Here is a 27,188-nt window from a genome sequence, read left to right on the forward strand (position 1 = left end):
ATCTTAAGTATATACTTTAAAAACTAGAACGTGATAGTGGTTTACAAATAAATCACCTAATATGCTGCTAATTGGGAGCAGGTGGAAAATAATACAGTTCTAAAACTTTCCAAGGAGCTTACAGGACTTTTAAAATAAAAATGATTCTGTTGCTTTGGAATTAGGTGACGAAGCAATCTTTTTATAAGCCATAGAGACTGCCCTGGTCTCCGGGATGCCTGTGGGAAATGGCCCTCTAAGGGGGGAGGTAGGGGACAGTGCCTCGAGGAGTTGAGAACTTGCAGGGATTCTAGGCAGAGTTTCTGAGGCTGACTCATCCTGGCTGCTCAGTCATATCTTTGCTCAGATCCATGTCACCCAATTAGGTATTGGTGAATACATTAGTGACTTGGGCAGTATGGGTCCAGAAGAAGCATTCAGAAGGGCTTAGAAAACTATTAAGCTGTAACCTACTCATTTATTTTGTTGACCTCTTTCTGAACTCAGGTACTGATTATAAAGCCTAAGCAAACAGATATAAGGTCCCTGTCATTATAGATCTTACAGGCTGGTAGAAAAATCATTTACAGAATAAACATATCCAACACATTCAATAAGTATGTTAAGGAAAATTACAGCGTGTCAATCATATGGTAAAGAGACCTAATTTAGATTTGGGGGTGTGGGTTCAGCAGAACTTGCTGAGGAAGCCATATTTAGGGCAAGACCTGAGTGATTGGAGTTGAGCATGCCTGTGGCTCTGGGTAAAGGAAGGCCCAGTAGTGGGACAAGGCTTTGTAATGTGGATGAACTCATCAAAGGCTACTGTGCAAAGCTCCAGGGCAGAGTGCAAGGGGGAAGGAGGAGTGGGGAGACAGGGATATGTGAACTTCTCATGGTATCTGCCCTTATTTGGGTTTAACTGTCATTGGAAATGATGACCTTGCAAGGATTATTAGTTTAATGGAAAGGTCAAATAACCCCATAATTGGCTCAGCCCCTGGACCTTCAGGAGAAGTAAGAATGCAAAGCTTCTCTGCCCAGAGAACTGACCCTGTGTCTTCAGCAGAGGCTTCTTTCACCTTTGTCCCTGTATGGCGTGCTCTGGGCTTCTGCAGACAGCGCAGCACTTTTCCATCGGGGTAGCAGAACTACAAACATCAGGGTCTACAGGGAACCTAGAGAGCATGGACCACTCTCCCCACCCCCTTGTCACAGTTGGGAACACATACGAAAAGAAGAGATGGCTTATTCAAGTTGACCCACTTAATCAGAGGTGGTCAGAGCCAGAACCCAGGGCTCCTATGTCTCAGGGGGTCTTTGCACTTTCAAAGGGGTTGGCCTTACCCTCACTTCAGATGTCCTGTGGGAACATTTGTGCAGTGAGCTTTAAATCTGATTTGGTTCTGTGTTTTCTTTCTCTTGTTCTTGAATCATTTATTCCTTATTTATTTGCCACCTTTTGCATTGGTTATTTTTTATGATTTGTGGCTTATTACCTATGACTCTATATATAACTAGTTGGCCCAACTGGAGTGGCTCAGTGGTTGAGCATTGACCCATGCACCAGGAGGTCACTGGTTCCATTCCTGGTCAGGGCATGTTGTCCACCCCCCACCCCCTACCCCGTTGCAGGCTAGATCCCTAGTATGGAGCATGCAGGAGGCAATCAGTCGATGTTTCTCTGTCATCGATGTTTCTACCTCTCTGTCCCTCTTCCTTCCTCTCTCTGAAAGCAATAAAAAAACACACATAATTTGTTGATATTATACCAGTACTGTACAACTGCCATTGCCCCCTCTCAGCCTTTGTGATGTTGTCATTATACATTTTACTTCTATTTAGTAAACTACACAGTATATTATTGGCTTGTTTTTTGGGGTTTTAATTTCTCATGTGTTCACAATTTTGAGTGTTCTTTATTTCTTTTTGTTTTTATCCAAGTTCCCACTAGTTAATTATTCTCCTCCCTCCTTGAACATTTCTTTAGGGCAGGGTTGCCAATGAGGAATTTGTATGTCTGCAAGTCATTCTTTTTTTAAAATACGTGTTTATTGACTTTTTTAGAGAGAGAGGAAAGGAGAGAGAAACATTGCTGAGAGAGAAGTATCAATCAGCTGCCTCCTGCACTCCCCCCACTAGGTAACTAGTCTGCAACCTAGGCCCAGGGAATCAAACTGGGGACCTCTTGGTGCATGGGACAATGCTAACCAACTGAGCCACACCGGCCAGGGCTTCAAGTCATTCTTTTACCTTTTTTTGCAAGCTGGTTTCATTGGTGTGGAATTCCAGATTGGTTGATTTTCTTCCAGAAGGCAAAGCTGCTCCACTGCCTTCTGGCTCACATTGTTTCCAACCAGTTGGCTGTGCTTCTCACCTTCATTCTTAACACACATATGACTTTTCTTCCTCCGGCTGCCTTTAAGATTTTATCTTTCTCACTGGTTTGGAGCACTTTGCTGATGATGTGTTGATTTTGTTTGCTGGTTTTTTCTCCGAGCTCCTTGCCTTCGAGGACTCCTCACATTGCCCTACCAGTCAATATTGCTCCGGTTTCTTTCATATCAGTCCTTCGAGGACTCCTCACATTGCCCTACCAGTCAATATTGCTCCGGTTTCTTTCATATCAGTCTTTATTTTTTCCATTTCATTTTGAGTAGCTTCTCTTACTATGTATTCAAGTTGCCTAATCTTTTCTTCTGCGGTGTCTGTTGTTAATCCCATCTAATGTATTTTTTCATCTCAGAAGTTCATTTTGAGTGGTTTTAAATTAGCGTCGATTACCTGACATGCACAGTTCTTCCTTTGTCTTTTTGAATAACTAAACCAAGTGCTTAGTATCCTTGGTCCACTAATTCTGTCATTTTGTCATTTCCGAGTCTGATTTTATTGGTCCATTTGTTTTCTTCATTAGAGTTGGACTTTCTTACTTCTTGGCTAACCCAGTCATTTTTTTCTTTTCTGGGCTAAACTATTTTAATAATTTGATGAACTACAGCTTATCACATCACAAAAAGTATTTAATGAAAAACAGTTATCCCCTGTTTTCACATTCCTTGTCTCATGAGAATTTAGAAGAAGATTTTGCACTTTGTATCTTTAAGGCACTGTATTTTTAAGAGTTCACACTAGAAACTGACAAGTCTTCTTCCAATTAAGGAGCTGCACACTTGGGGTGTTTGGTCAGCTTGTGGTATTTCTGAGTGAGGTCAACAGACTTCTGTCCTTGTTGAAAGGGGAAAGACCACAAAATTACATTCCATTGATTTCCCATTTTAACTCCACTGAAAAGGTAATTCACTTCCTCAGTAAAGTTTTTACGAATTTTTCAATCTTACAGATACAGTCTTTCCAAATGGGGTTCATAAGTATTCCTCCAGAGGTAGTGTTCATGCTGAGTTGATGTCTTCGACATGGGGTCAGCAGAATTTCAGTCTCGATGTGCTTTCTCCTTTACTTCTCTAGTTGTAGAACTTCCATTCAGCCATCTTTCAGGTGGTTCTGAATGATGGTTGTTCTGTAGTTTAGTTGTAATTTTGATTTGGTTGTGGGAGGCAGCGAGTAACAGTATTAACCTACACGCCATCTTGGTTCTCTTTCTAACCCAGTCGTTTTTTTGTTAATATATTTTTATTGATTTCAGAGAGGAAGGGAAGAGGGAGAGAGAGATAGAAACATCAATGATGAGTCCTGACCAGTTTGGCTCAGTGGCTAGGGCATCGGCCTGTGGACTGAAGAGTCCCAGGTTCGATTCTGGTCAAGGGCATGTACCTTGGTTGCGGGCACATCCCCAGTTGGGGGTGTGCAGGAGGCAGCTGATCGATGTTTCTCTCTCATGGATGTTTCTAACTATCTCTCTCCCTTCCTCTCTGTAAAAAATCAATAAAATATATTTTAAAAAAGAAAAGAAACATCAATGATGAGAGAGAGAATCATTGATTGGCTGCCTCCTGCCTGCCCCCTACTGGAGATTGAGCCTACAACCTGGGCATGTACCCTTGACCAGAATCGAATCCAGGATCCTTCAGTCTGCAGGCCAGTGCTCTATCCACTGAGCCAAACCAGCTAAGAGTAACTCAATCATTTTTTATTGGATACCAGACTTTTTTGTGTGACTTTTACCTTGTGAGCTAGTTATTCTTATATCCCTGCAAATGTCCTTGAGCTTTTGCTGGGGCACAGTTCAGTCACTTGCTCAATCAGTGCAGAGGCTTGCTGTTAACCTTTTTAATCAGGCGAGAGCTCAGGGCTAGCTTCATCCACTCCTGGGCAACATCCTTCTGAGTGCTCAGCCCAATGCCCATCAATTTCAGGCTTTTCTATCCAGCCATTGGGTTCATTCTGGGGGAAGTGGGCCTTGCGCAGCACTGAGTGAGCCCCGGGGATTGTTCCCTCTGCTTCTGCAGGTGGTCATCTCCTAGCATTGGTGGGTTTCTCACACACACGCTACTCAGGACCCTAAACAGTTCTCCGGATGTCTCTCTGTGTGGTACTATGACTGGTTACTGCTTTAATCTCCTCAGAGTCTGACCTGTGCTCATCTCAGGGATATCAGCCCCCTCAGTTCCTCCTCCCTGCCCATGGCCTGGAATCTCTAGGCCAGCGGTTCTCAAACGTGGGTCGCGACCCCTTTGGGGGTTGAATGACCCTTTTACAGTGGTTGCCTAAGACCATCTGAAAATACATATATAATTACACATTGTTTTTGTGGTTAATCACTATGCTTTAATTATGTTCAATTTGTAACAATGAAATTGGGGGTCACCACAACATGAGGAACTGTATTAAAGGGTTGCGGCATTAGGAAGGTTGAGAACCACTGCTCTAGACAGTAAGAATGGGCAACCATGAGGCCCTCATGTGTTTCCACTCTAGCTGGTGTCACCATCCTGTGTAGCCTGGTGCCTGGTGTCTGAAAACCCTTGTTGCTTACACTTCCTCCCATTTTTTAGTAGTTTCAGGTAGCAGGAGAGTTAATGGTTGGTTCTCCAGGCTGGCTGGAAGTGGAAGTTTGCTCTGTATCTGTGTCAGAGGTCTTCTTAGCCTTGGTCCACATAGATTGGGGTGCATTTCTGATGCATTTCTGAGTAGATATTGCCTCTGCTGTCCATGGATAGAATGGAATTAGAGAAAATGATCTGAGTGGGAAGGGCTTTTGATTAATTAACAAGTTGTCATTAGTGAAGTTTAACTGTCTTTAGCTCTCCCTGTTTTTTTGTCACTGTAGAGCTGATCTTGTATCAAAAGCAGTTGTATTTTGATAGGTCAGTTATTTTTAATAACTAGGAAGAACTGACAAATCCTGGAGAAGTAAAAGCTATTTTTTTTTTTTCAGGTTACTTATGCTTATTTGTTTAGCTGTGGTCATGGGGATTATCCCAATTTTCCATAAAATCCTCTTGACCCTGCTGCAATATCATGGCATAAAAGACTCAAAGTGCCACGAGACAAAAGGACAAAGGGTTTTGTTATTATTAACCATGATTTTGGATAATGTTTGGGAACATTTTATATAGATGGCCAGATGAAAGATACCAAAATGTCTAATGGAAATAATTTTGATGATCAGTTAACTGCTAATAACTTTTTACATTGTGTGATTATTTGTATGAGAAAATAAGAGTGCCCTTTCCCATAAAGGTTGTTGGCGCCAAAGTGGTGACCAATGCCCGCAGTCCTGGGGCTCGCTGCTATGGCTTTGTCACCATGTCGACATCTGATGAGGCTACGAAATGTATCAACCATCTCCACAGAACTGAGCTTCATGGAAGAATGATCTCCGTAGAGAAGGTAAGGCAGTCCTTGCCTATTCTAACTCATGAACTTTACATGGGGGAAGACCTAGTCCATGAGCCATTTCTATCTGCATTATATTTTTAGGCCAAAAACGAACCTGCTGGGAAAAAGCTGTCCGACAAAAAGGAGTGTGAAGTGAAGAAGGAAAAAGTATCTAGTGTTGACAGACATCATCCTGTGGAGATCAAAATTGAAAAGTAAAGTAATTTTTTTTAAATACTTTTTTTATTGATTTCAGAGAGGAAGTGAAAGGAAGATAGAAACATCAGTGATGAGAAAGAATCATTGATTGGCTGCCTCCTGCATGCCCCTACTGGGAACGAGCCCGAAACCTGGGCATGTGCCCTTGACCGGAATCGAACCTGGGGCCCTTCAGTCCGCAGGCCGATGCTCTATCCACTGAGCCAAACCAGCCAGGGCTAAAGTAATTTTTTAAACACTTTCTCTTGGGATGATGGCTGGGAGGAGGGCAGGTGGCAGCCACAGGGTCGCTCATGAAACAGGCATGTGTCCTTTGCATAAACAGCCTCACCAGCTTCTCATTTACATCACAGGTGATTTTTGCATCTTGCTGCTACTTCAGTATTTAGCTTTCAACAGATACTCATTTCATAATGCTAAAAAATGGATTCAGATGATTCTTTTTTTTTAAATATATTTTATTGATTTTTTACAGAGAGGAAGAGAGAGAGAGAGTTAGTAACATCGATGAGAGAGAAACATCGATCAGCTGCCTCTTGCACATCTACTGGGGATGTGCCCGCAACCCAGGTACATGCCCTTGACCGGAATCGAACCCGGGACCCTTCAGTCTGCAGGCCGACGCTCTATCCACTGAGCCAAACCGGTTTCGGCCAGATGATTCTTAATAAGTATGTACGTCTAACCTAGTAGCCTGTTGAAAAAACAAAACAAAATGAATAACATGTTTTTATTTATTAAATATATTTTTATTGATTTCAGACAGGAAGGGAGAGGGAAAGAGAGAGATAGAAACATCAGTGATGAGAGAGAATCATTGATCGGCTGCCTCGTGCATGACCCCTACTGGGAGTCAAGCCCACAACCCAGGCATGTGCCCTTGACCGGAATCGAACTTGGAACCTTGAGTCTGCAGGCCAATGTTCTATCCACTGAGCCAAATCAGCTAGGGCAAAATTTATTTTTTATTCCAAACATCCTGGGCCCTTGCACAGCCTCTGAAAACTTGGAATCATTTCGTGGTCCAAGTTGATTTTCATGTGAATCTTGCTTTTTATCCCAGCAACTGCAAAAACCCAGCTTTGCAAAGATAACATCGTTATTCAAAGGAATGTAAGCTGGTTGAATATTGAAATGAGCAGCCTTAAGCTAGTATTTTGTGCAGTGCCTGGCAGTTGTCAAGTATTTTTGTGTTTCCCTCAAAAACTTGAAATATCCCAGAGTACCTATGAGTTCACTGTGGTACATTGGGGGTACCTTGGCATAGGAATTTGGGGATCACAGGTCTGAGATACTATTTTTATAAAGGAGGTGATTTGTAGAAATAGGGACAGACCTTTCACAGCAGGCATTGATTATACTTTTATCAAAATGATATGCTTGCCCTAGCCAGTTTGGCTCGGTGGATAGAGCATCAGCTTGCGGACTGAAGGGTCCCGGGTTTGATTCGGGCCAAGGGCACATGCCCAGGTTGCGGGCTCCGATCCCCAGTAGGGGGTGCGCAGGAGGCAGCCGATCAATGATTCTCTTTCATCATTGATGTTTCTGTCTCTCTCTCCCTCTCCCTTCCTCTCTGAAATCAATAAAAATATCAAAACAAAACAAGCCATATGCTTATCTTTGGGATAGGTAGAATTTGGTAACGTGCTTGATAACAGTGCTATTCTCAGAACACTGTGTGTCTGTTTTACGTTTATATTGTCAACACAATTTATTTCCACTTCCAGGTCCACTTGGCATTCTAAAAATTAAACCCTTTGCTAAGAGTCTGTAAATTTCACAGTAATTCCATTTTGCTGGGGTTTTTTAGGTAAGAAAATTTATAGTTGAGTAAACATGGGTGTGGACATCAATACTCATAAGTTAGGCTTGGTTTTTAATGGTGTAATTGCTGGTCTTCACTGTGACCAAGTTAGAAATTGTAGGCCCATGAGAAATGGCTATCAGATGAGCCTTCATGTACTTAGAAGTAAGACCCATGATTTTATCAGCAACTTCTTGAAAAAGGGACACATCTATTAGCAGTGCTAAAAATATCTATTGTTAGAATATGGGAAGCTGTTGAGAGTTGTTGGTTTTCTTAGTGTCTTGAGATGCTTTTCGTTCGTTGATTTTTTTGAATCACAGAAGTGAGATGTGTTTATGGCAAAAGAAAGGGGATAATAATCAGCTAATGTGTGTGTGTGTGCAGGGGAGTCCCTTAGTCCCTGGAAGAGTCCTGTGAGGTCTGCTCTGTGTAGAAAGAAGAGGAAACTGGCTCAGAAAGGGGACCCAAGGTCACATAGCTCAGCTGGCAAGCAGCAAGGCCAGAATTTAGTCCTAAGCTGTTGCCCTCAGTGCTGGAGCACTTAACTGGGTGATGAGCTTAAGGTGTTTAAAACCAAACGGCCTTCAAGTGGTTTGCCCAGGTTGAATATTTCAAAATTTGTTTTTAACCTTACTTATTTCATTCAAATAAACACCTTTATTAACCTTTCCTTCTATATTAAGAATTTCTAGGCTTAATCGTCAGCCTAAGTCAGTGGTTGGCAAACTGCGGCTCGCGAGCCACATGCGGCTCTTTGGCCCCTTGAGTATGGCTCTTCCTAAGCCTTAGGAGTATCCTAATTAAGTTAATAACAATGTACCTACCTATATAGTTTAAGTTTAAAAAATTTGGCTCTCAAAAGAAATTTCAATCGTTGTACTGTTGATATTTGGCTCTGTTGACTAATGAGTTCGCCGACCACTGGCCTAAGTGAAATGGAGAAGCTTGTCCATAGAGGTGGCTTGTCTTTGTTGTCATGGATTAGTAGTGATTTTTCTATAATTGTTGTTTAGAACGCACACACTGAAGTCAGGCAAAATACCACTACCTGGTGGGAACCTTTCTGGTATATGTCTCTCCAGCCTTTTTTCCTATGTGGAGGTGTTTTCTTTGTTGGTTTTCTTGTGTGGGTTTTTTTTGCTTGCTTGTTTTTAACTTAGTGTTATCAACAAGTTCGTTGTGTCTCTAGGAAGTGCCATATGAGTACAGAACAAGTAGGGAGAGGTCTCCTATTGAAACATTTTTCAGGTCTCCTTGGAGGGAGGAGGCACCACTGCAGAACAGTGGAAGAGGTACATCAGAGATGATTCATGGTGGCTTTATTTGCAGTCAGATAGTCACTGGAACCAATCTCTAGTCTATCATAAGGGAAATGGACATAACTGTGCACTGTTGGGTAGCAGTTGAAAGGAACCAGATCTGTGTGTATATCCACACAGACTAACCTTTTTAAAAAAATAATAATAATTTTATTGATTTTAGAGAAGAAGGAGAGAGAGATTGAAACATCAATGATGAGTGAGAATCATTCATCAGCTGCCTCCTGGCATGTGCCCTGACTGGGAATTCTGGTTTGCAGGTCAGTACTCAACCCTTGAGCCACACCGACTGGGCCAGACTAGCCTTTCAAGCAGTGATTTTTCAACTGGTGTGCTGCAAGAATTTTTAAAACATGCAATACCTGACGATTTAATCAAGGGTACTGACCTCTTTTTCCTTAGATTGTCAAAATAAAAAATGACAACAGCCAACTAACTCACCAATAGCCATTTGGTGTGAATGAATCAAAATCATACCTTTTTTTTCTCTTTGTCACATCGGCAAAAAAATACATTTTTTGGTGTGCAGCAGAATTTTAGTAATTAGTTTGTGTGTGCCATGAGCTAAAAAAGGCTGAAAATTGCTGCTTTAAAGCATGAGGTGAAAAGCGCTAAAGAGCAACATATCAGGGCCCATCCCAGTATGTTAGTCTCCAGAAATGTTGTAAAACATCCCTGAAGATCTTCAGGGTTATGTGAAAGTACCCATAAAGGTTCGAGAGGTGAGCCAAATGATTGACAGTTATGGCACCATGGGTGGTGATATCTTGTCTTGGGGAGTGTGTCTGTGACCTTCACTCCATCTATAGTATTGTACTGTAAGGGAAACCTGCCCTGGTTGTTTTTTTCTCATCTGCCCGGGGACCAAAGGGTCAAGTGATTCCAGGTCAAATGGCACGTACCTCAGTTGCAGGTTCCCTGGCCCTGGTAGGGGCATGTGTGGGAGGCAACCAATCGACGTGTCTCTCTCACATCGACGTTTCTCCACCTCCTCCCTCCCTTACACTCTCTAGAAATCAGTGGAAAAAATATCCTCGAGTGAGGACTTAAAAAAAAAAAGAAACCAATATGTTAAAAACATTTACAGCCCTAACTGGTTTGGCTAGGTGGATAGAGCATCGGCCTGTGGACTGAAAGGTCCCAGGTTCAATTCCGGTCAAGGGCATGTACCTTGGTTGTGGGCACATCCCCAGTAGGAGGTGTGCAGGAGGCAGCTGATCAATGTTTCTCTCTCATCGATGTTTCTAACTCTCTATCACTCTCCCCTCCTCTCTGTAAAAGAATCAATAAAATATATATATGAAAAAACATTTACAATTGTCAATTTTGGCACACACCATCAATGATTATGGTATGTGCTTACATTTTTAAAATCTTCAGATTAAAAGTTTTTCTCAAAATGAATATCAATTTAAAAACACAGCTTTGTGCTGTGGAAGTCTAGGAGAAAGGAAGAGTGAACAGAGAGGGGTTTCTTTGGCCAGTGTGAACTCTGTTCAGGTTGTAGGGAAAAGAAGAAAAGAAGTGCTAGTTAGAGAATCCAGCAGGACCTGGCTTTCCTGTCCTGGAGCTTGGCACATGGTGGGCATTTAATGACTAGAATTTAATTGCCTGAGACAAACACCATTAGGAAATATAGAAGACATTTTAAATGGCAGCAATGATTTATTTCACCACTTAGAATAAAACTTCCTTGCCTGGCCAGTGTGGCTCAATGGTTGAGCATTGGCCTATGAACCATGAGGTCACAGTTTGATTCTCAACCAGGGCACATGCCTAGTGTGTGCTTAAATCCCCAGTGGGGGGTGTGCAGGAGGCAGCTGATCAATGATTCTCTCTCAATGATGTTTCTATCTGTCCCTCTCCCTTCCTCTCTGAAATCAATCCTATATAATAAAAGCCTAATATGCAAATCGACCAAATGGCAGAACAACTGGTTGCTATGACTCGCACTGACCACCAGGAGGCAGAAGCTCTACGCAGGAGCTGCCCCCAGGCCAGCCAAGGCGGGTGCGAGCACCCCCCTCCCCCCATCGCCCCACTGGTTGCTCCACTGATTGGCCCTGATCACCAGCCAGGCCTAGGGACCCTACCTGTGCATGAGTTTTGTGCACCAGGCCTCTAGTAAAAATAAAAAAGAATAAAACTGGTCTGGCTGGTGTGATTCAGTGGTTGAGTATCCACCTATGTACCAGGAAGTCACTGGTTTAATTCCCCATCAGGGCACATGCCTGGATTTCGTGCTTAATCTTTAGCAGGGGCGTCAGGAGGCAGCTGATCAATGTTTCTCTCTCATCACTGTTTCTATTTCTCACTCTCCCTCTCTCTCTAAAAAACAATCAAAATATTTTTTTAAAAAACAGAACTGCCTTTGGTTGAAATGTTAGAGTTTCCATATTTGCTGGCATATAACACAGCATTTTATTTTATTTTATTTTTAAATATGTTTTTTTATTTCAGAGAGGAAGGGAAAGGGAGAGAAAGATACAAACATCAATGATGAGTGAGAATCATTGATTGGTTACTTCCTGCATGCCCCACACTGGGGATTGGGTCTGCAACCCGGGCTTGTGCTCTGACCGGGAATCGAACTGTGACCTAGTTCATAGGGCAATGCTCAACCACTGAACCACGCTGGCTGGACTAACAACATTTTAACTCCTCAAAGTATGCAGATATTGCCAGGTACCAAGTGTTAGTGGGTAGGTGGCTCACTGCTTCATGCTGTAGGAACATCCGGTCCTGGTCCTGTACCTCCATTCTATATTATATTATACCTGTTTGGGGAGAATTTTTTCCCTACAAAACTTAATATTCCACATATACAAAATGTTTCAAAATGAGACATTTGAAAATAGTTTTTCACAAGCATTCTTCCATCGTGTCTACTTGCATACCTGTCATATATATGAGTGCTTCTAGCATCTTGGAAAAAACATCCTCATAAGCTTGCAGTTTTATCCTGCATATTTCGAGATGTGATAGTTAAGTGGGAATAGGGGCTGTGTCTGAAGAGGAGAATATTACCACAGTTTTCAAATAATTCTCCCCATCCACTTGCCGCTGGCCTGGTTTGTTTTGCGCATCAATCTGAGCGAGCAAACTGCTCCTGTTAGAGTCTCAGGAACTCAAGTTTGATAACCATGTTTTTACATAGAACTGTAATTAAGAAGGAAGAGAAGATGGAGAAAAAGGAGGGGAAAAGGCCTGAAGACATTAAAAAGGAAGAAAAAGACGAAGACGAGCTAAAACCAGGAACTACAAATCGGTCCAGAGTCACCAAATCAGGTGATTAGAGGCTAAGTGTCCGTGAGGGGGGAAGAGCCTGTCAGGATGGGCTGGTAGGTGTCATAATCAAGTAGGTACAGCGAGCTTTTTAGTGACTTTGCTTAGTTTTGCTGCTTATAGGAAGCCATTAAAGCAACAGAGCCTCAGGTGATGAGGTGGCTTAAAGGAGTTTCTACACAACAGCAGAAATGCAGAGATATTCTGGTTAGTGATTTAACTGTACTGGCAGCTCAGTGACCAGGGTTCTTATTTTTCCTGAGTCTTTAACAGAAAGGAGTGGGGGGTTTGCCAGAGGGGTATGTCTTAGTTCTTGTAACTAATTCAGTACAGTTCTGTAGGTGTGTAATCTTATTTTTCTTGCTTGTATGGTAAAGCCAATTCCAATGAAAAACAAAAAAATGAAAAAATCTTATGTCTGTAGACTGTGGAGTAGGAGCAGTTGCACTTATAGTGTGCCACATCTGTTGTCATATAAAAATTCCTTGTACTCTGCACCTTCAGATTTGCATGAGGCTCCACAGAATGTTTTGTGGGGAAAAAAAAAAGAAAAGAAAAGAAAAGAAAGAAAGCCTATCTCCTCCCCTTTCCAAAAAAGAAAACCAGAAACAAAACCTGACCATCTGGAGCACTGGGATTTGGTGCAGTGCATTACAAGTTAGATCTTAATCATTGGGGTAATTGGCCAGCAGTCTCATGAGGAAAGTGTTTTTAAAATGCTCCTGGAGTATTGCAAATTTCCCTAAATCCATGGTTGTTCTGGCAGTTAGAGCCTGCTTAGCTTGTTGTGAAGAGGAAGAATTGGTGTAGAGCCTTTATTGCTGAAGACTGATGAAGGGAAGCCCACTTTGGGGGTGGGGAGGGCCTCCCTCGGAGCCAGCAGTATCTAATTCAGAGCACAAGAGCCTGGTTCTGCAGAGCATTCCACACTGTGTGATAGGAATAAAAATTGAAATTGGTTATCCTGGAGCCACTAGGATTGAGTTTGAGGGGTAAAGGAAACAAACCTACAGGTGAGATTTGTTTGTGTACATGTTGCAGAATGCACTTTGACTCAGATTTAAGTTTTAAGATGCAGGCAAGTCCATTCTAGATGAGCAAAGACCCAAACACTGCCAGCCATTTTCCGCCCAGTGTAGCCATATTGGTAGTGCTTCTTTTTTGGTAATCCTCGCTAGAGGATATTCTTTCCTTTGGATTTTAGAGAGAGTGGAAGGGAGAGAAGGAGAGAGAGAGAGAAACAATTTTTTTCATCATGAAGACAGGGACAAGACACAAAGTCTTTAGCGTTAGCATTAGTCACTTGACAGCTGGTTGTGGGGAGGCAAGAGCCCCCAGCTGGCTTGTGTACATCAGCACATTTTCACAGATTGCTGTGTTTTTTCCTGAAGGAAGCAGAGGAATGGAACGGACAGTAGTAATGGATAAATCAAAAGGAGAGCCTGTCATTAGTGTGAAAACCACAAGCAGGTCAAAAGAAAGAGTGAGTATTGCTTCTGCCATCTCAAGGGCAGCCGTTTTTTGTTTGCATTGTGAAAACAACATTGTTTGGCCTTTAAAATTTTAAGAGTTCTTTGAAGTCCTTGGGAGGCATATTGTTAACTCTTTAGATTATGCATAGAAACATGAAATTTGATTCTAGAACTTATTTCAGAACAATGCGTACCCATGTTTGCTTTCCAGAAATGTGTTCGCCCTTCTCTGATTCTTTGTCAGGTTATACCATCTTCTAGGAGAACTGGTTCCCAGTGACAGCTGGAAGGACAAGACCCAGGCTTTCCAAATCGGAGGCAGCTTCTACTCTTTGGCTAATCTAATAGCAGTTTATTCATTTTCTTTAGTTGATTTTCTATTAAATTAACCAAAAAGAAAAGTGGAGTCCACCCTAAAACTGTCATGTCCTCAGACAATGAGCTACATTGCTTATTAACCTGTGCACATAGCTGGACAAGCTAGGGGCCTCTTATTTTGCTCTTCCATTCTGGAAAACAAACCCTCTGTTTCCCAGATGAAGATTCCAGCTAATACGTTAATGAGGAGAGCAACACTTTTTCAGTGAATACACTTTTTTATGATTCACCCAAGAATACTTTGTGTTGTTAAGACTTAAGGTTTAAATTAACATTTGGATTTCATAGAGAGCAATTTCTAATGCCATTTTTTCCTTGGGCTACATGGAAATCATACAATACAGAGAAATAAACAAAAAAGACCCATAAACTTACCACTCAGATAACTGATGTTAAAAAAAAAAAAGTAGTAGTAATGTAAACATGATTAAAGCATTCAGATAGTAACATAGGCACAACATAAGCACAATGGAAGCCTCTTTTCTGCATGGGCTCCTCACACTTCTCTCACAGTACTGTACACACAACACATTGTGTATGCTCTGAAACACCACCACTAACAGGTTCCTATAACTTGCTCTTGGACACTTTGTGCATAATATACTGAGACATACAGTGCTACTTTCTAATTTAATTTTGAAATTGTTGCAGATTCACAGGGAGCTGTAAAGAATAGGACAGAGGTCCCATGTGTCCGTCACCCAGTTTTGCCCAATGATTTTATTTCCTGTAACTGTAGCACAGTATCAAAGCCAGGAAGGTGATGTCGATGTACAGTGTGTATGCAGTGCTAAGACGTTTAATCGCTAGTGTAGATGGACATGTCCCGCTGTTGAAAACTGCTGTGGGCAGCCTTCCTATGGCTCCCTCTTGTCAGACTTGTAACCACCACTCAGTGGGATTGATAGGTCCAAAGGTGTGTGTGTGTGTTGTTCTTTGTGGTAGATGTTATCAGGTGCCCTTTAGAAAGTTACAGAGGATGCTGACATTCCTGGGTGCGGAGCTTGTGCTGAGTCACCAGTAAGTGGCGAGGCCATGTTGTGACCAGGAGTACAATTTGAGGACTGCAGTGCCTGTTGGTCTCTGCACTAGATCGCATCCTTCCCCCGGAACCTAGGGTGGCTGTCCCTCCTCATTCAACCTGCAGTGTGTGTGATTACACTTTAAGCTCTGTCCGTCTCATAGGTGAAGAGTGTCCTATGATGTTTTGGGGGTGAATCTGTCCTCTATTTGTATGTCCCTCTCTATTCCCCCCAACCCCCACAATCTCTCTCTTTTTTTTTTTTTTATTAAATCTTTATTGTTCAGATTATTACAGTTGTTCCTCCTTTTTCCCCCCATAGCTTCCCTCCACTCGGTTCCCACCCCACCCTCTGCCCTTACCCCCCACCACTGTCCTCATCCATAGGTGTACGATTTTTGTCCCGTCTTTTCCTGCACCCCCATACTCCTTCCCCCCCCCACCCCCCGAGAATAGTCAGTCCAATCCCTTTCTATGCCCCTGATTCTATTATATTCACCAGATTATTCTGTTCATTCGATTATTTATTCACTTGATTTTTAGATTCACTTGTTGATAGATGTGTATTTGTTGTTCATAATTTGTATCTTTACGTTTTTCTTCTTCCTCTTCTTAAAGGATACCTTTCAGCATCACAATCTCTTTTTTTAGTAGAAGAGCTGGTTCTAATCTTTGCCCATCTTCCTTCCAGGTTGCTTTGTCTTTCATTGATTTTTTTTTTTTAACCCCCTGTGTGGGCTAATTAAGAAATTAAGCTGAACAGCATTTTTAAAAAAGATTTTAAATTGATTTTTAGAGAGAGAGGAATGGAGAGGGGGAGAGAGAAAGAGAAACATCTATGTGAGAAGAAAACATTGATCAGCTGCCTCCTGCATGCCCCCACCAGTGATTGAATCTGCAGCTCAAGTATGTGCTCTGACCAGGAATTGAACCAGCGCAACCTTTTAGTGTACAAGATGACACCCTTAACCAACTGAGCCACACCGGCCAAGACAGAGCAGCTTTTTAAAAATGTGGTGTCCCAGACCCTGTCCTGTGTAGGAGGCCCTGGGTTCTGGGCTATGTGAAAGCTTCCTGGGAGAGTTTGACTTGTGGCCAGTCTTGGGTGTCTCAGCCTCTGAGAGCCTTAAAGATGTTAGTTGGCCATTGTTGTTTCCTACCTTATGCCAGAAATAGAATAGGCAAGTCTCCCATTAATCTTTTCTACCTTATTACAGTACAATACCTTGGATTATTCTGTTTTAAGGCTGCCTGCCTGAGCCCTGACCTAGCACTTGAGAAGTGAAAGATGCAGCCCTTCATCTTACTTAGTCCAAACAGCTGGCTCGACAGCTGCCCCCCAGTGACTGAAGGGGCCAAGTGGCTCTGCTACACTAGAAAAACTGCCTGTAGGTTTTCTGAGGTTTCATCCCATCTTTTCTCTTCCCTTAATATCCTTTGCTTACAAGGTTTAAAAGCCAGACTATAGGGCCCTAGCCTGGTAGGTCAGTTAATTAGAGCGTCGTCCCAACACACCAAGGTTGTGGGTTTGATCCCTGGTCAGGGCACATACAAGAATCAACAGGTGAGTACATAAATAAGTGGAATAACAAATTGATCTCCCTCCCTCCCTCCCCCCCCCCACCCCCAAAAGCAGTTTAAAGAAAAATTAAAGACAGACTATGGGGTGAGCAGTGTGACTCGGATGTGGAGTGAAGCGGCCTGTGCTGGGGCCTCCATGTAACCCGAGTGCGACAGAAGAATCTTAGTTTAATCCAGATAATGCATATTTAACTTTCATTGTACATTTGTTGTAATCATTTTTCGGACATTAATAAACCAATTTTGGTGAACAGAGCTCCAAGAGTCAGGATCGAAAATCAGAAAGCAAAGAGAAGAGAGACATCTTGTCGTTTGACAAAATCAAAGAGCAGAGGGAGCGAGAGCGCCAGAGGCAGTGGGAGCGGGAAATCCGGGAGTCGGAGAGGCGGCGGTGAGTGGGCTGAGCCAGGCTGCTGGGCTCCTCTGGGGGTGGTTGTCCTTTCTCCCCAAGTGGGTCTCCTCTGTCGCCTGGGCCTGCAGGCCATCTTGTGTGTTTCCCCTGGGCCAAAAGGATAGTATGATATTCATCAAAAGCCTTTTTTTTTTTTTTTAAATTGAATTTATTTGGGTGGCATTGGTTTATAAAATTATACGGGTTTCAGGTGTACGACTCTCCAGTGCATCATCTGTGTATTGAATGTGTGTTTACATCCCACCATCGAAAGCCCATTTCTGCTGAGCATTTCCTCTGGCTGAGGGTGGGCCCTGGCCCATGGAGCCCACCCGGGGATGGCTTTGATGGGAGGGTCCCCAGTGTCGAGGCCTCGGTCTTCCCTCTGGAAATGTACATAAGGAAGATTTCCTTAAAAAGGCAGCCAAGGAATGTGGCCGTTTTATTGGAGATGTTATAGGAGTGGCCTCTTCACCCCTGGATGTCTGCAGTTCATGGCCTTTCCAGGCAGCAGGGGTCGCAGTCATGTTCTTTGCCCCTCTCACCTTTTATTAAGAAGATAGTTTATTGAAGTGAGCCTGGCATTTCCCCTTCTGTGTTCTGCCATATTCTGTATAGACATGTAGAGCCCCCTTGACATTTCCTCCCAGTGGTGGTCCATGAACCAAAAGGTTTCCATCATAGTGTTTGGAGAACTTACTTGAGCTAAAGTAGATCACATACAAACCTCTTAAGTCATGCTACGTTTGCTTTTATCTGAAGTCATGTGATCTCAGCTCCTGCCTGTGTCACTTTAGAAAATAAAAGCACATTGAGAAGCCTTTTGATTCCATTCGGAGGTATTTTGCTTCCAGCTCGCTCATGCTTGGTTTGGAGCCTTTCCAGGCTGGTGGAGTGTGCGACAGCGTGTCCTCTTCTCACACAGAGAGGGGTGGGCCCAGTCTCTGCTCAGCTCCTGGTGTGCCGTGACTGAGGACATGAGACCTTGGTCCCAGCTGCCGGTGCCAGGCCAGCATACGAGCCTTCGCCTGTCCCCACACCTTCCTAGTCTATTCAAAATGACACTCATTTAAAAATACAGTGTTTTTAGAGGGAAGATGTAGAAAAGAGCTGGCTCATTGTACAGCATTAACCTGCAACAGAGTACCCCTTCACCCTCAGGGAAAGCTACTGTAATCGCTTCTTAAGGGTTTTCTCTGTATACACAGCAGTTACCCTTTGCTTTTCTGATTTTTTTCTGCTTTACTGATGTGTGGCTTTATTTGGGGGCCTTTGAGCCAAGTCCTCCTGGCCTGGACCTGAGCTCTGTGTCTCCTTGCTGTCGCCTGGTCCCTCTCAGCCCACCTCTTTTTTGAGAAAGGGAAAGTTTGGACATTGGGGCTTCTGGCTGTTCCAAACAACTTAGTGGGAGTGGGTAAGCATCTGCCGTCTATAGCCTGGGCCCAGGCCAGTGAGCATCCAAGAAATCCAGAATGGCCAAATGGAAGTATCCTGGCCCCTTTGGAGGGCAATGCCTCGATAGCCAGGGACCTTCACGGTGGGAAGTCAGAGTGGCCTTGCTGTGTCCCTGCAGAGAGCGCGAGCAGCAGCAACGCCTGGAGGCCTGGAAGGAGAAGGCACGGCTGCACCGCCTGGAGGCCTGGAAGGAGAAGGCACGGCTGCACCGGGAGCGCCTGGAGCTTGAGTGCCAGCGTCACCTCCTGGAGTGGGAGCGCATGGAGCGGGAACGGCTGGAACGAGAGCGTATGCGAGTGGAGCGTGAGCGCAGGAAGGAGCAGGAGTGCATTCAACGTGAGCGCGAGGAGCTGCGGCGTCAGCAGGAGCAACTGCGCTATGAGCAGCGGCAGGGGCTCCGGAGGCCCCATGATGATGGGAGGTAGGATCCAGCCCACCTCCCATTCCAGGAGCTGCTTTGGCTGCTGTCCATCTGAGTGTTGGAGAATCGGGGCTATTTAACACGCGATTTGCCTGTCCAGAACTCGTTGCCCTCACCACCATGAGTGTGTAGTTTAATGTCACGATCTTCTGGCTGTGCAGCTTTCTCCCCAGCTGAGTTCATTGGAGAATCTTGATGGTTCCAGTGCTGAGGGGTTTGTGATGCTTTTGCTTAGGCCGGGCCTTTATTTGCACTGTGCGTCCTGGTGGAGCATCACCACCCTCCAAGTGCTGCTGCAGGAGATGACCAAGCGTGCATTAGGCCCACATTGGCCATGGCCGCCACTCCATATCGTGCCCTTGTAGGCGGGGGAAAGGCACAGAGTCGGCACTGTGGGAAAGGACATTGCCTTCTGTTTTAAAAGTAGGTTTATTGGTCTCTGGCTTCTCTGAGCTGCTTAATTGTCAGTCACCCATCACCTCACCACCCATGAGCCTAGTTTTCTGGTAAAAATCAGGAAGAAGATAATTGGATGCTGTCCTAAGCTGTATGTAGTTCACTATCACCTGATTTCATTCCCTTTGCCTTTTGCCAAAATCTCAGGGGGAGGTTCAGGTTATAGAAGATGGGAAGCTGAAAACGTGGCACCTCAGAATACCAGTCCTAAAGACTCAAGTATTTTATTTCACTTGCATTTGAACTCAGGTGGGGATCAAGGTATTAACAGGCTTATGACACAATTAGCTCACAGCAGTCTGATGTTCAGAATTGTCAGCTGAGAATACTCATGCCTCTTGGCAGTTTTGGGGATATTAATTTATCAAGTCAAAGTGATAGTGATTGAATGTTTAGAGATGAGCCCTGCAGGACATTTTAAATGATGCTGGGTCTGGAGAGAGAGCTCCCCTCCCCACCTTCACTCTCTTTTTTCCTTCGTTCTCTTTCATAAGTAAAATTTACATCCTTTTTACAATAGGCGAGATGATGCCTATTGGCCAGAAGGAAAACGTGTGGCCCTGGAGGACAGGTACCACCCAGACTTCCCTCGGTACGATCACCGCTTCCACGACTTTGACCATCGAAACCGAGGCCAGTACCAGGACCATGCGGTCGACAGGTCAGTCCCCCACCCCCTTTTTGCAGTAGAGACAGGTCTCCCTCTGTTCTCTTAATGTCTGATTTACTTGTGATGTCCTAGTGGGTAGGCTTTGACCAGCCACACATGGGATTTAGAAACAGGCCTTGAGCAAAGCGTTGGAATTGCTGGTCAGTTATGGCATCCGGGACTTGTCTGGCAAGAAGGTCCCCCGGAGCTCATTTCATCCACTGTCCTTTGCACAGAGAGGATGGATGGGGCCCTAGGCAGGACCTGAGCCTCAGAATTCCCCAACACTCAGCTCTCTTGGGGGTGGCCCAGGCTCTGGGTTTCGCACCTTCCTAGAGATTCCTCCCTGTCCCTCCCGCCAGCACCAGCCCCCCAAGATTCCCTATCACCCGATCTAATTCCTTTTGCCTTTTGCATAGTGGGGGAGGAAGCAATTAATATACAGAGATGAGGAAGCAGTTTTTAGAAGAGGTGTGACCTGCCTAAGCTGGTGAAGGCAGAGTGGGCAGGAGGGTGTACTGACGGGTGTAGGTTTCCGTGCCAGCAAACTGCAAAGAGAACTGACCAGAGAATGTGGGCCTTGTTTGTGTTGTGAAGGTCAGGGTGGGTTTTAGCCGTGTTGTTTTCCTTTGCCGTGCCTTCTTCAATGAGGACTAGATTAGGAAGACAGCCCTCACTTTTCCAGTTGAAGAGTTCTCTCTCTCTGGGAGAAATCTCACTGGGCTCCCCTGGGCTGCATATCCTGGAGCCATTTCACCATTCATTAGCTCTCTGTAAGGGAAGAGAGAACAGGGGAAATGTGGCTAAAAAGCTACTTATTTAATTCATTGTGGCTGGAGTTGCTTTGAAATTTGGTGTGAATCAAATGTGTTGGGCCAGAGGTTAGGTTTCCCTGTTACCGGGCCACAGGTAAATGAAGTCTTAGCTTCATTCAGGGGTGTCTGCTTCTGAGACCCTTCCCTCCAGGGTATTTCAGTAAAATTAATATTTCCACCTTCTTAGGATCTGACTTTACTCCCACCCCCAGGGAAAGATGTGAGCCAGCTTTTTTTTAAAAAAAATCAGGCAGTTCTTATATGGGGAAATAGAATGAGTACCCCAATTGTGGGTTTTGTGGAACCTGTAGAAATGTTGTATGGTACCATCAGCTGCCATTGGAATTAGATTTTTTTTTTCCAGGAGGGAGGGCTCAAGGACAGTGATGGGAGAGCGAGACGGACAGGTGAGTAACACCCAGATAATGGGTGCCTGCTCTGTGTCTGGGTGGGCGGGGGAGCATGGACATGGCGTTCTGGAGAACGAGTGACACACAGAATTGCTTGTTTTCTGGTAAGTGGGGGCTTTGTTCAGATGCATAGGGCTTGTTCTTGTTTCATTTTATCTAGCAGAAATTGCAAATAGCTCTTGTTGCCAGCTTGCTTAGAGTGCCTCTGAGTCTCGGGACTGTGGGTACCCCCAATGGGGCGTAGCGGCCTGTCAGGAGGTCATTTAGCCCATGTTTTGGGGGGGTCCCTCTGTTTCAGGTACCTTTGGGGTGGATCTCAGTGTCTCTAACCTGCTGATACCTGGTGAGGGGTGCATAGGTGTCAGTTCAGAGAAAAGGGGAGCCTGCCAGGAGAAAGGCAGGGACAGGCATCACAGCATAGTTTTTAAAACAGGAGTGTGTTCGCTGAGAACACTAGACCAGGCCCATCACTGCCCAGATGTGCTGGATTCCTGAGCACAGAACTGGTTGGCCAGGGCACTGAAGTTCTCTTCAGCGCTTGCCTCCAGTGTCAGCTACTGAGGGGCCGTGCCACCTCCATAGGTTGATGGCAAAGGAGGAAGTCGGGGTGGACGGGGTGGAAGGGGACCTCCTATCAGCAAGGAAGACTCTAAGTGGCTTTTCTCAGTGGACCTCACAGCGCCAGAGAGGCTTGTGCTGCCACTTTGTGTGGCACCGGTGATAGAGCTGTAGGGACGTTCAGTTCTCAAGCAAGGAACCAAAGAGCTCTGCCAAGAGCCCCTCTGGTATTGTCAGGGTCACAAACAGAGCATCCAGCAACTAGCAAGATTCAGAATGGGCCTGGGCAGGTCCTTTCAGAGTGGCCAGAGGTGCTGTGGCACACCCTGGCCCACCCCAGCAGTGTGTATAGGTTGACAGGCCTTCCAGAGATGAACCTGTGCAGGCCTGTAGGGAGTGAGAAGATGGCTAGAGTCACCCTGTCCTTTTGCCTTTCAGCACTACTCAGATGACCGCCATGGCCATGGAGGACCACCAGAGCGCCATGGCCGGGACTCTCGGGATGGCTGGGGGGGCTACGGCTCAGACAAGAGGATGACTGAGGGCCGGGGGCCACCACCTCCACCCAGGTTAGTGGGCAGGCCATGATGGTGGTGGGCATCTTCCCTTGGCTAGAGGCCCGCCCCTCTGAAAGTGAACTGTCTGTGTGCATCTTGCCAGGTTGCCTGCATCACCCCAGTTATGAACATCTGTATCACAAGGCCCCTGCCTGCTGAAGGAGACATCCCTGAAGCCTTTCTTAGATTTGTCCCCCTAGACCAGTGGTTCTCAACCTGGGGGTTGAACGACCCTTTCACAGGGGTCGCCTAAGACCATCGGAAAACACATATATAATTACATATTGTTTTTGTGATTAATCACTATGCTTTAATTATGTTCAATTTGTAACAATGAAATTGGGGGTCACCACAGCATGAGGAACTGTATTAAAGGGTCGCGACATTAGGAAGGTTGAGAACCACTGCCCTAGACAGTAGAGAAGCTTTACTCCCCCACATCTACACACACGCACACCCCAAAGTTGTCTTTAGGAATTTTGAAGGCCAGCATCTTGGATACCAGAAGGTTCTACTTTATCTCTCGTGGGGTTTCAGGTGTTCAGTCTGATAGATTAATGCAAAGTGTGCTCCCCGAGTGACCTACTTAGCACTCGGTCTTTAACATTTAAACCATTTTCCTTAAATTCCTGTGGGAAAAACAAATGAGAGAACTCTCTTTCTCAGACTGGAGATAGCCCTGAACAGCATCACTGCATGATTGGGTGCTGTCACCTGTAGGCAGATATTGGAAACTTTCGGGTCTCTTTGGGGAGCAGTTTTGCATTTGCCCTCCTAGACGTGTTGGGGGCTCTGGTGGATTCCTAGTCCTTGCCTCTGAGCACTGGTCAGCCCGGTGGCCAGTACACTTGTCATTCTAGACTCAGCCTTGGTCTTATCATTCCTGGACAGTCATGATGACTGCTGGGACCATATTTGCATTTTAATCTCCCAGAATTTCTGCCTGAAACAGTTTTTTTAAAAATATGTTTTTATTGATTTTAGAGAGAGGGGCAGGGAAAGGGATAGAAAGAGAGAAACACAGATTGGCTTTCTCCTACACGATCCCTACTGGGGATTGAGCCCACAACCTGGGCATGTGACCTGACTGGGAATCAACCGGTGACCTCTTGGTACATTGGTTGACACTCAACCACTGAGCCACACCAACCAGGCTCTTTTTCAAACAGCTTTTTTGAGACATAGTTCACATGCCGTATAGTTCACCCATTTAAGGTGTACAATTCGCCGTAGCAGGTTTGGCTTAGTGGATAGAGCATCGGCCTGTGGACCAAAGGGTTCCGGGTTTGATTCCCATCAAGGGCACGCACTGGTTGCAGACTCCTCCCCGGCCTGGGCTCTGGTCAGGGCTCGTGCAGGAGGCAACCGATGGATGTGTTTCTCTCACATCAATGTTTCTCTCTTTCCCTCTCTCTTCCACTCTCCCTAAAAATCAATGGAAAAATATCCTCAGGTGAGGATTAAAAATATAAAATAAATAAAGTCTACAAATTCAGTGGCCTTCAGTATGTTCATAACAGTCTATTTTAGAATATCTTCACACACCAACAAAAAAGTCTTGACCTGTCCCCATCAGCAGTCATTCCCCATCCCCTCCACCAGCCCCTGGCAATCACTAACCCACTTCCTGTGTTTCTGGATGTGCCTGTCCTGGACATTTCACACAAATGGAGTCACATTCTTTATGGCCTTTTGTGTGTGGCTTCTCTCACTGTGCATCATGATTTCAAGTTTCATCCACATTGTAGCAAATGACAGTGCTTCATTCTTTATTGTTTTAATTTATTGCTTTGAAAGAGAGAAACATTGGTTTGTTGTTCCACTTATTTGTACATTCATTGGTCGCCCCTGATATGTGTCCTGACTGGAGATTGAACCCAAAACCTTGGTGTTTCAGGGACAGTGCTCTAACCAACTGAGCTACCTGGCCAGGGCCTTTTCTCTTTATTTTTTTAGTTTTGTGAGTTTATTTGAGCCAAACTAATAACATATGCTGGGAAACAAGATCTCAAATGCTCCCACTTCACTCCTTTTTGTGGTCACATAACGTTCCCCAGTATGGATGGACCACGGTTTGTGTATCGGTTCATGAATTGATGGACAAACACTTGGGTTATTTCCATTTGGGGACTATTATGAATTATGCTTTTAAGAACATTTATGTACAGGTTTGTGTTTTTTTTTTAAAATATATTTTATTGATTTTTTTACAGAGAGGAAGGGAGAGGGATAGAGAGTTAGAAACATCGATGAGAGAGAAACATCGACCAGCTGCCTCCTGCACACTCCCCACTGGGGATGTGCCCGCAACCAAGGTACATGCCCTTGACCGGAATCGAACCTGGGACCCTTGAGTCCGCAGGCCGACGCTCTATCCACTGAGCCAAACCGGCTAGGGCAATGTACAGGTTTTTGTTAACATATGTTCCCTCTAGACACCTAAGAGTGGCATTGCTGGTTCCATGGTCACTAGGAGTTAAACCTTTTGAGGAACCGCTGCTGTTGTTTCCCCCGGAGGCTCCCCCATTTTCAGTTCCCACTCGCCGTGCGTGAGGGTTCCAATTTCTCCACATCCTCACCAGCACTTGTTACTGTCTGTCTGTTGTTGTTTTTTGTTTGTTTGTTTTTTGGTTTGTTTTTTTTTGTGTGTGTGTGTGTGTGTGTGTGTGTTTAATCCTGACCCGAGGATATTTTTCCATTGATTTTTAGAGAGAGTGGAAGGAAAGAGAGAGAAACATCAACATGAGTGAGACACACTGATTGGTTGCCTCCCACACACACCCCAGTCAGAGCCGGGAATTGAGCCTGCAACCCAGATACATGCCCCTGACCAGAATCAGACACCTGACCAGAATCAAACCCTCAACCTTTTCAGTCCAAGGGTTGACTCCATCCACTGAGGCAAACCTGCTAAGGTGATCTTTTTGTTTTGTTTTGTGTGTGTTTTTTTTGAGAGAGAGAGAGAGGAGAGAGAGAAACATCAATTTGTTGCTCCACCCATTTATGCATTCATTAGTTGTTTCTTGTATGTGCCTGACCAGGGATTGAACCCACAACCTTGGCATATCGGGACAACGTTCTAATCAACTGAGCTACCTGGCCAGGGCCTGTCTGACAAGAGGCATGGAGTAGCTGGGATGGGGTGCGTCTCAGTCATCTGGTTGAGATGTTACCGATGCTCAACACCTTCTTGTGTGCTTATTAGCCATGCGTGTACCTTCGGAAAAGTGTCTGTTCCCATCTTTGCCCACTTCCCTCAGAAACAGTCGGTACAATGTGTGAAGGCTGAAGCCATGCCACAGCCTTCTCTAAAGGCATACTGGCACGTATCTACTTATTTTTTCCTTCCGTTGCAGAGGTGGACGTGACTGGACGGAGCACAGTCAGAGGCTAGAGGAGCACCAGGAGCGTGCCTGGCCAGGCATGGTAGAGGCAGGCACGGCAGGCCGGGAGCATGCCAGGTGGCTAGGTATGGGCTAACTCCTATCCATGAGTGATGGTGGGGGGCTCCCAGGAAGGGTTGTCCAGTTCCAGAATTCTCCACAGGCCAGCCTCCCCCCCAGCTTTTCCAGAGACTTCCAAGAAGGGAGTGTTTGCAGACTCTTTCTTCTCTTCCAGGTGCTGAGAGGGGCCTCTCTGGGCCCTCAGGGACAGGGCACATGGCCAATCGGGGTGGAATGTCGGGGTAAGAAGTTTTGTCCCCGGATAAAATTGATTTGTTCCTGCTCCTCACTTCCTCTCCCTTTTTTGCATGTTTGATCAACTTTCTGGGTTGAATGTTTTGAAAACAAACCCCCAAAGCAGCTCTTGGTAACTAGTGCAAATAACACTCTCCAGGGACCCGGAATGTGGTCTGTAATTAGGATGTTTCTCACCTGGAAAAAGCCACGCGGGCTCTGAAGGCTGCAAAGCTGTATGCTGCCATGTAATGGTGAAAATGTAAAGCACTTCAAGGGGACAAACGTGTGCCTTTGTTCCTAGGCAAGGCGGCTTTGCACAAGATGGGCATTCCCAGGGCCACGTGGTGCCTGGTGCAGAACTGGAAGATGGAGCACTGGCCGGCCAGGACCGGGGCAACAGAGTCCCACCCCCCCACCCCCATCCTTACCCCCACTTCACTCGCCGCTACTAAACCCCACTCCCTCCGCGTGTTCAGGTAGGCAGATGCACTGTTGAATTTCTTAGCCAGTTACCTTGAACTTGTGGAATCTTTTAAGAAACAAAAATCCTGCCACCATGTTGTAGCTCGGTAATATGTGAACTCATTTTTTTTTTTTTTAATAAGCGTGTTCTTGTTCTGCCATTTTTGAGAAGGTTTCTGTAATGAGGCATTCCATTTTTCATTAATAAAAGTTTACGGTTCGCATTTCAGTGTGTGTTGTGGTGATTACAGAGCAAAGAATAATACCGACCTTCAGCAGCACCATTGCACACTTGGGTGGTGGCTGCCAGCTCATCATACTTGAATTCTCCCAACCGTTGATAAAGTGGACATCATCTCCGCATCTGAGAAATGAGCCAGGTGCAGGGGCTAGGTCACGTGCCCGAGGTCTTAGCGCTTGTAGGTGGCAGAGCTGGGATGGGAATTGGGAATTCTTCATTGAGGGGGGAGGGGTGTATGCATTGTGGAGCCTCTG

At 45.0% G+C, this 27,188-nt stretch overlaps 1 protein-coding gene across 1 annotated transcript in view; it reads left to right on the forward strand.

Annotated features, from left to right (window-relative positions):
• Positions 1–26,917, forward strand: part of SAFB2 (scaffold attachment factor B2) — a 42,281-nt gene extending 15,364 nt beyond the window's left edge. Inside the window, exons 10-21 of the mRNA XM_081092505.1 lie at positions 5,620–5,769; positions 5,860–5,972; positions 12,260–12,390; positions 13,779–13,870; positions 17,094–17,230; positions 18,804–19,106; positions 20,083–20,223; positions 21,391–21,433; positions 22,433–22,563; positions 25,908–26,020; positions 26,170–26,236; positions 26,533–26,917. Coding sequence (XP_080948631.1) covers positions 5,620–5,769; positions 5,860–5,972; positions 12,260–12,390; positions 13,779–13,870; positions 17,094–17,230; positions 18,804–19,106; positions 20,083–20,223; positions 21,391–21,433; positions 22,433–22,563; positions 25,908–26,020; positions 26,170–26,236; positions 26,533–26,683 — 1,572 coding nt within the window. The 3' untranslated portion in view covers positions 26,684–26,917. The remainder of the gene's footprint in view (positions 1–5,619; positions 5,770–5,859; positions 5,973–12,259; positions 12,391–13,778; positions 13,871–17,093; positions 17,231–18,803; positions 19,107–20,082; positions 20,224–21,390; positions 21,434–22,432; positions 22,564–25,907; positions 26,021–26,169; positions 26,237–26,532) is intronic.
• The last annotated feature ends 271 nt before the right edge of the window (positions 26,918–27,188 follow it).

The sequence above is a fragment of the Myotis nattereri genome (genome assembly GCF_964212035.1).
Source record: "Myotis nattereri genome assembly, chromosome: 5".
Lineage (NCBI taxonomy): Eukaryota > Metazoa > Chordata > Mammalia > Chiroptera > Vespertilionidae > Myotis > Myotis nattereri.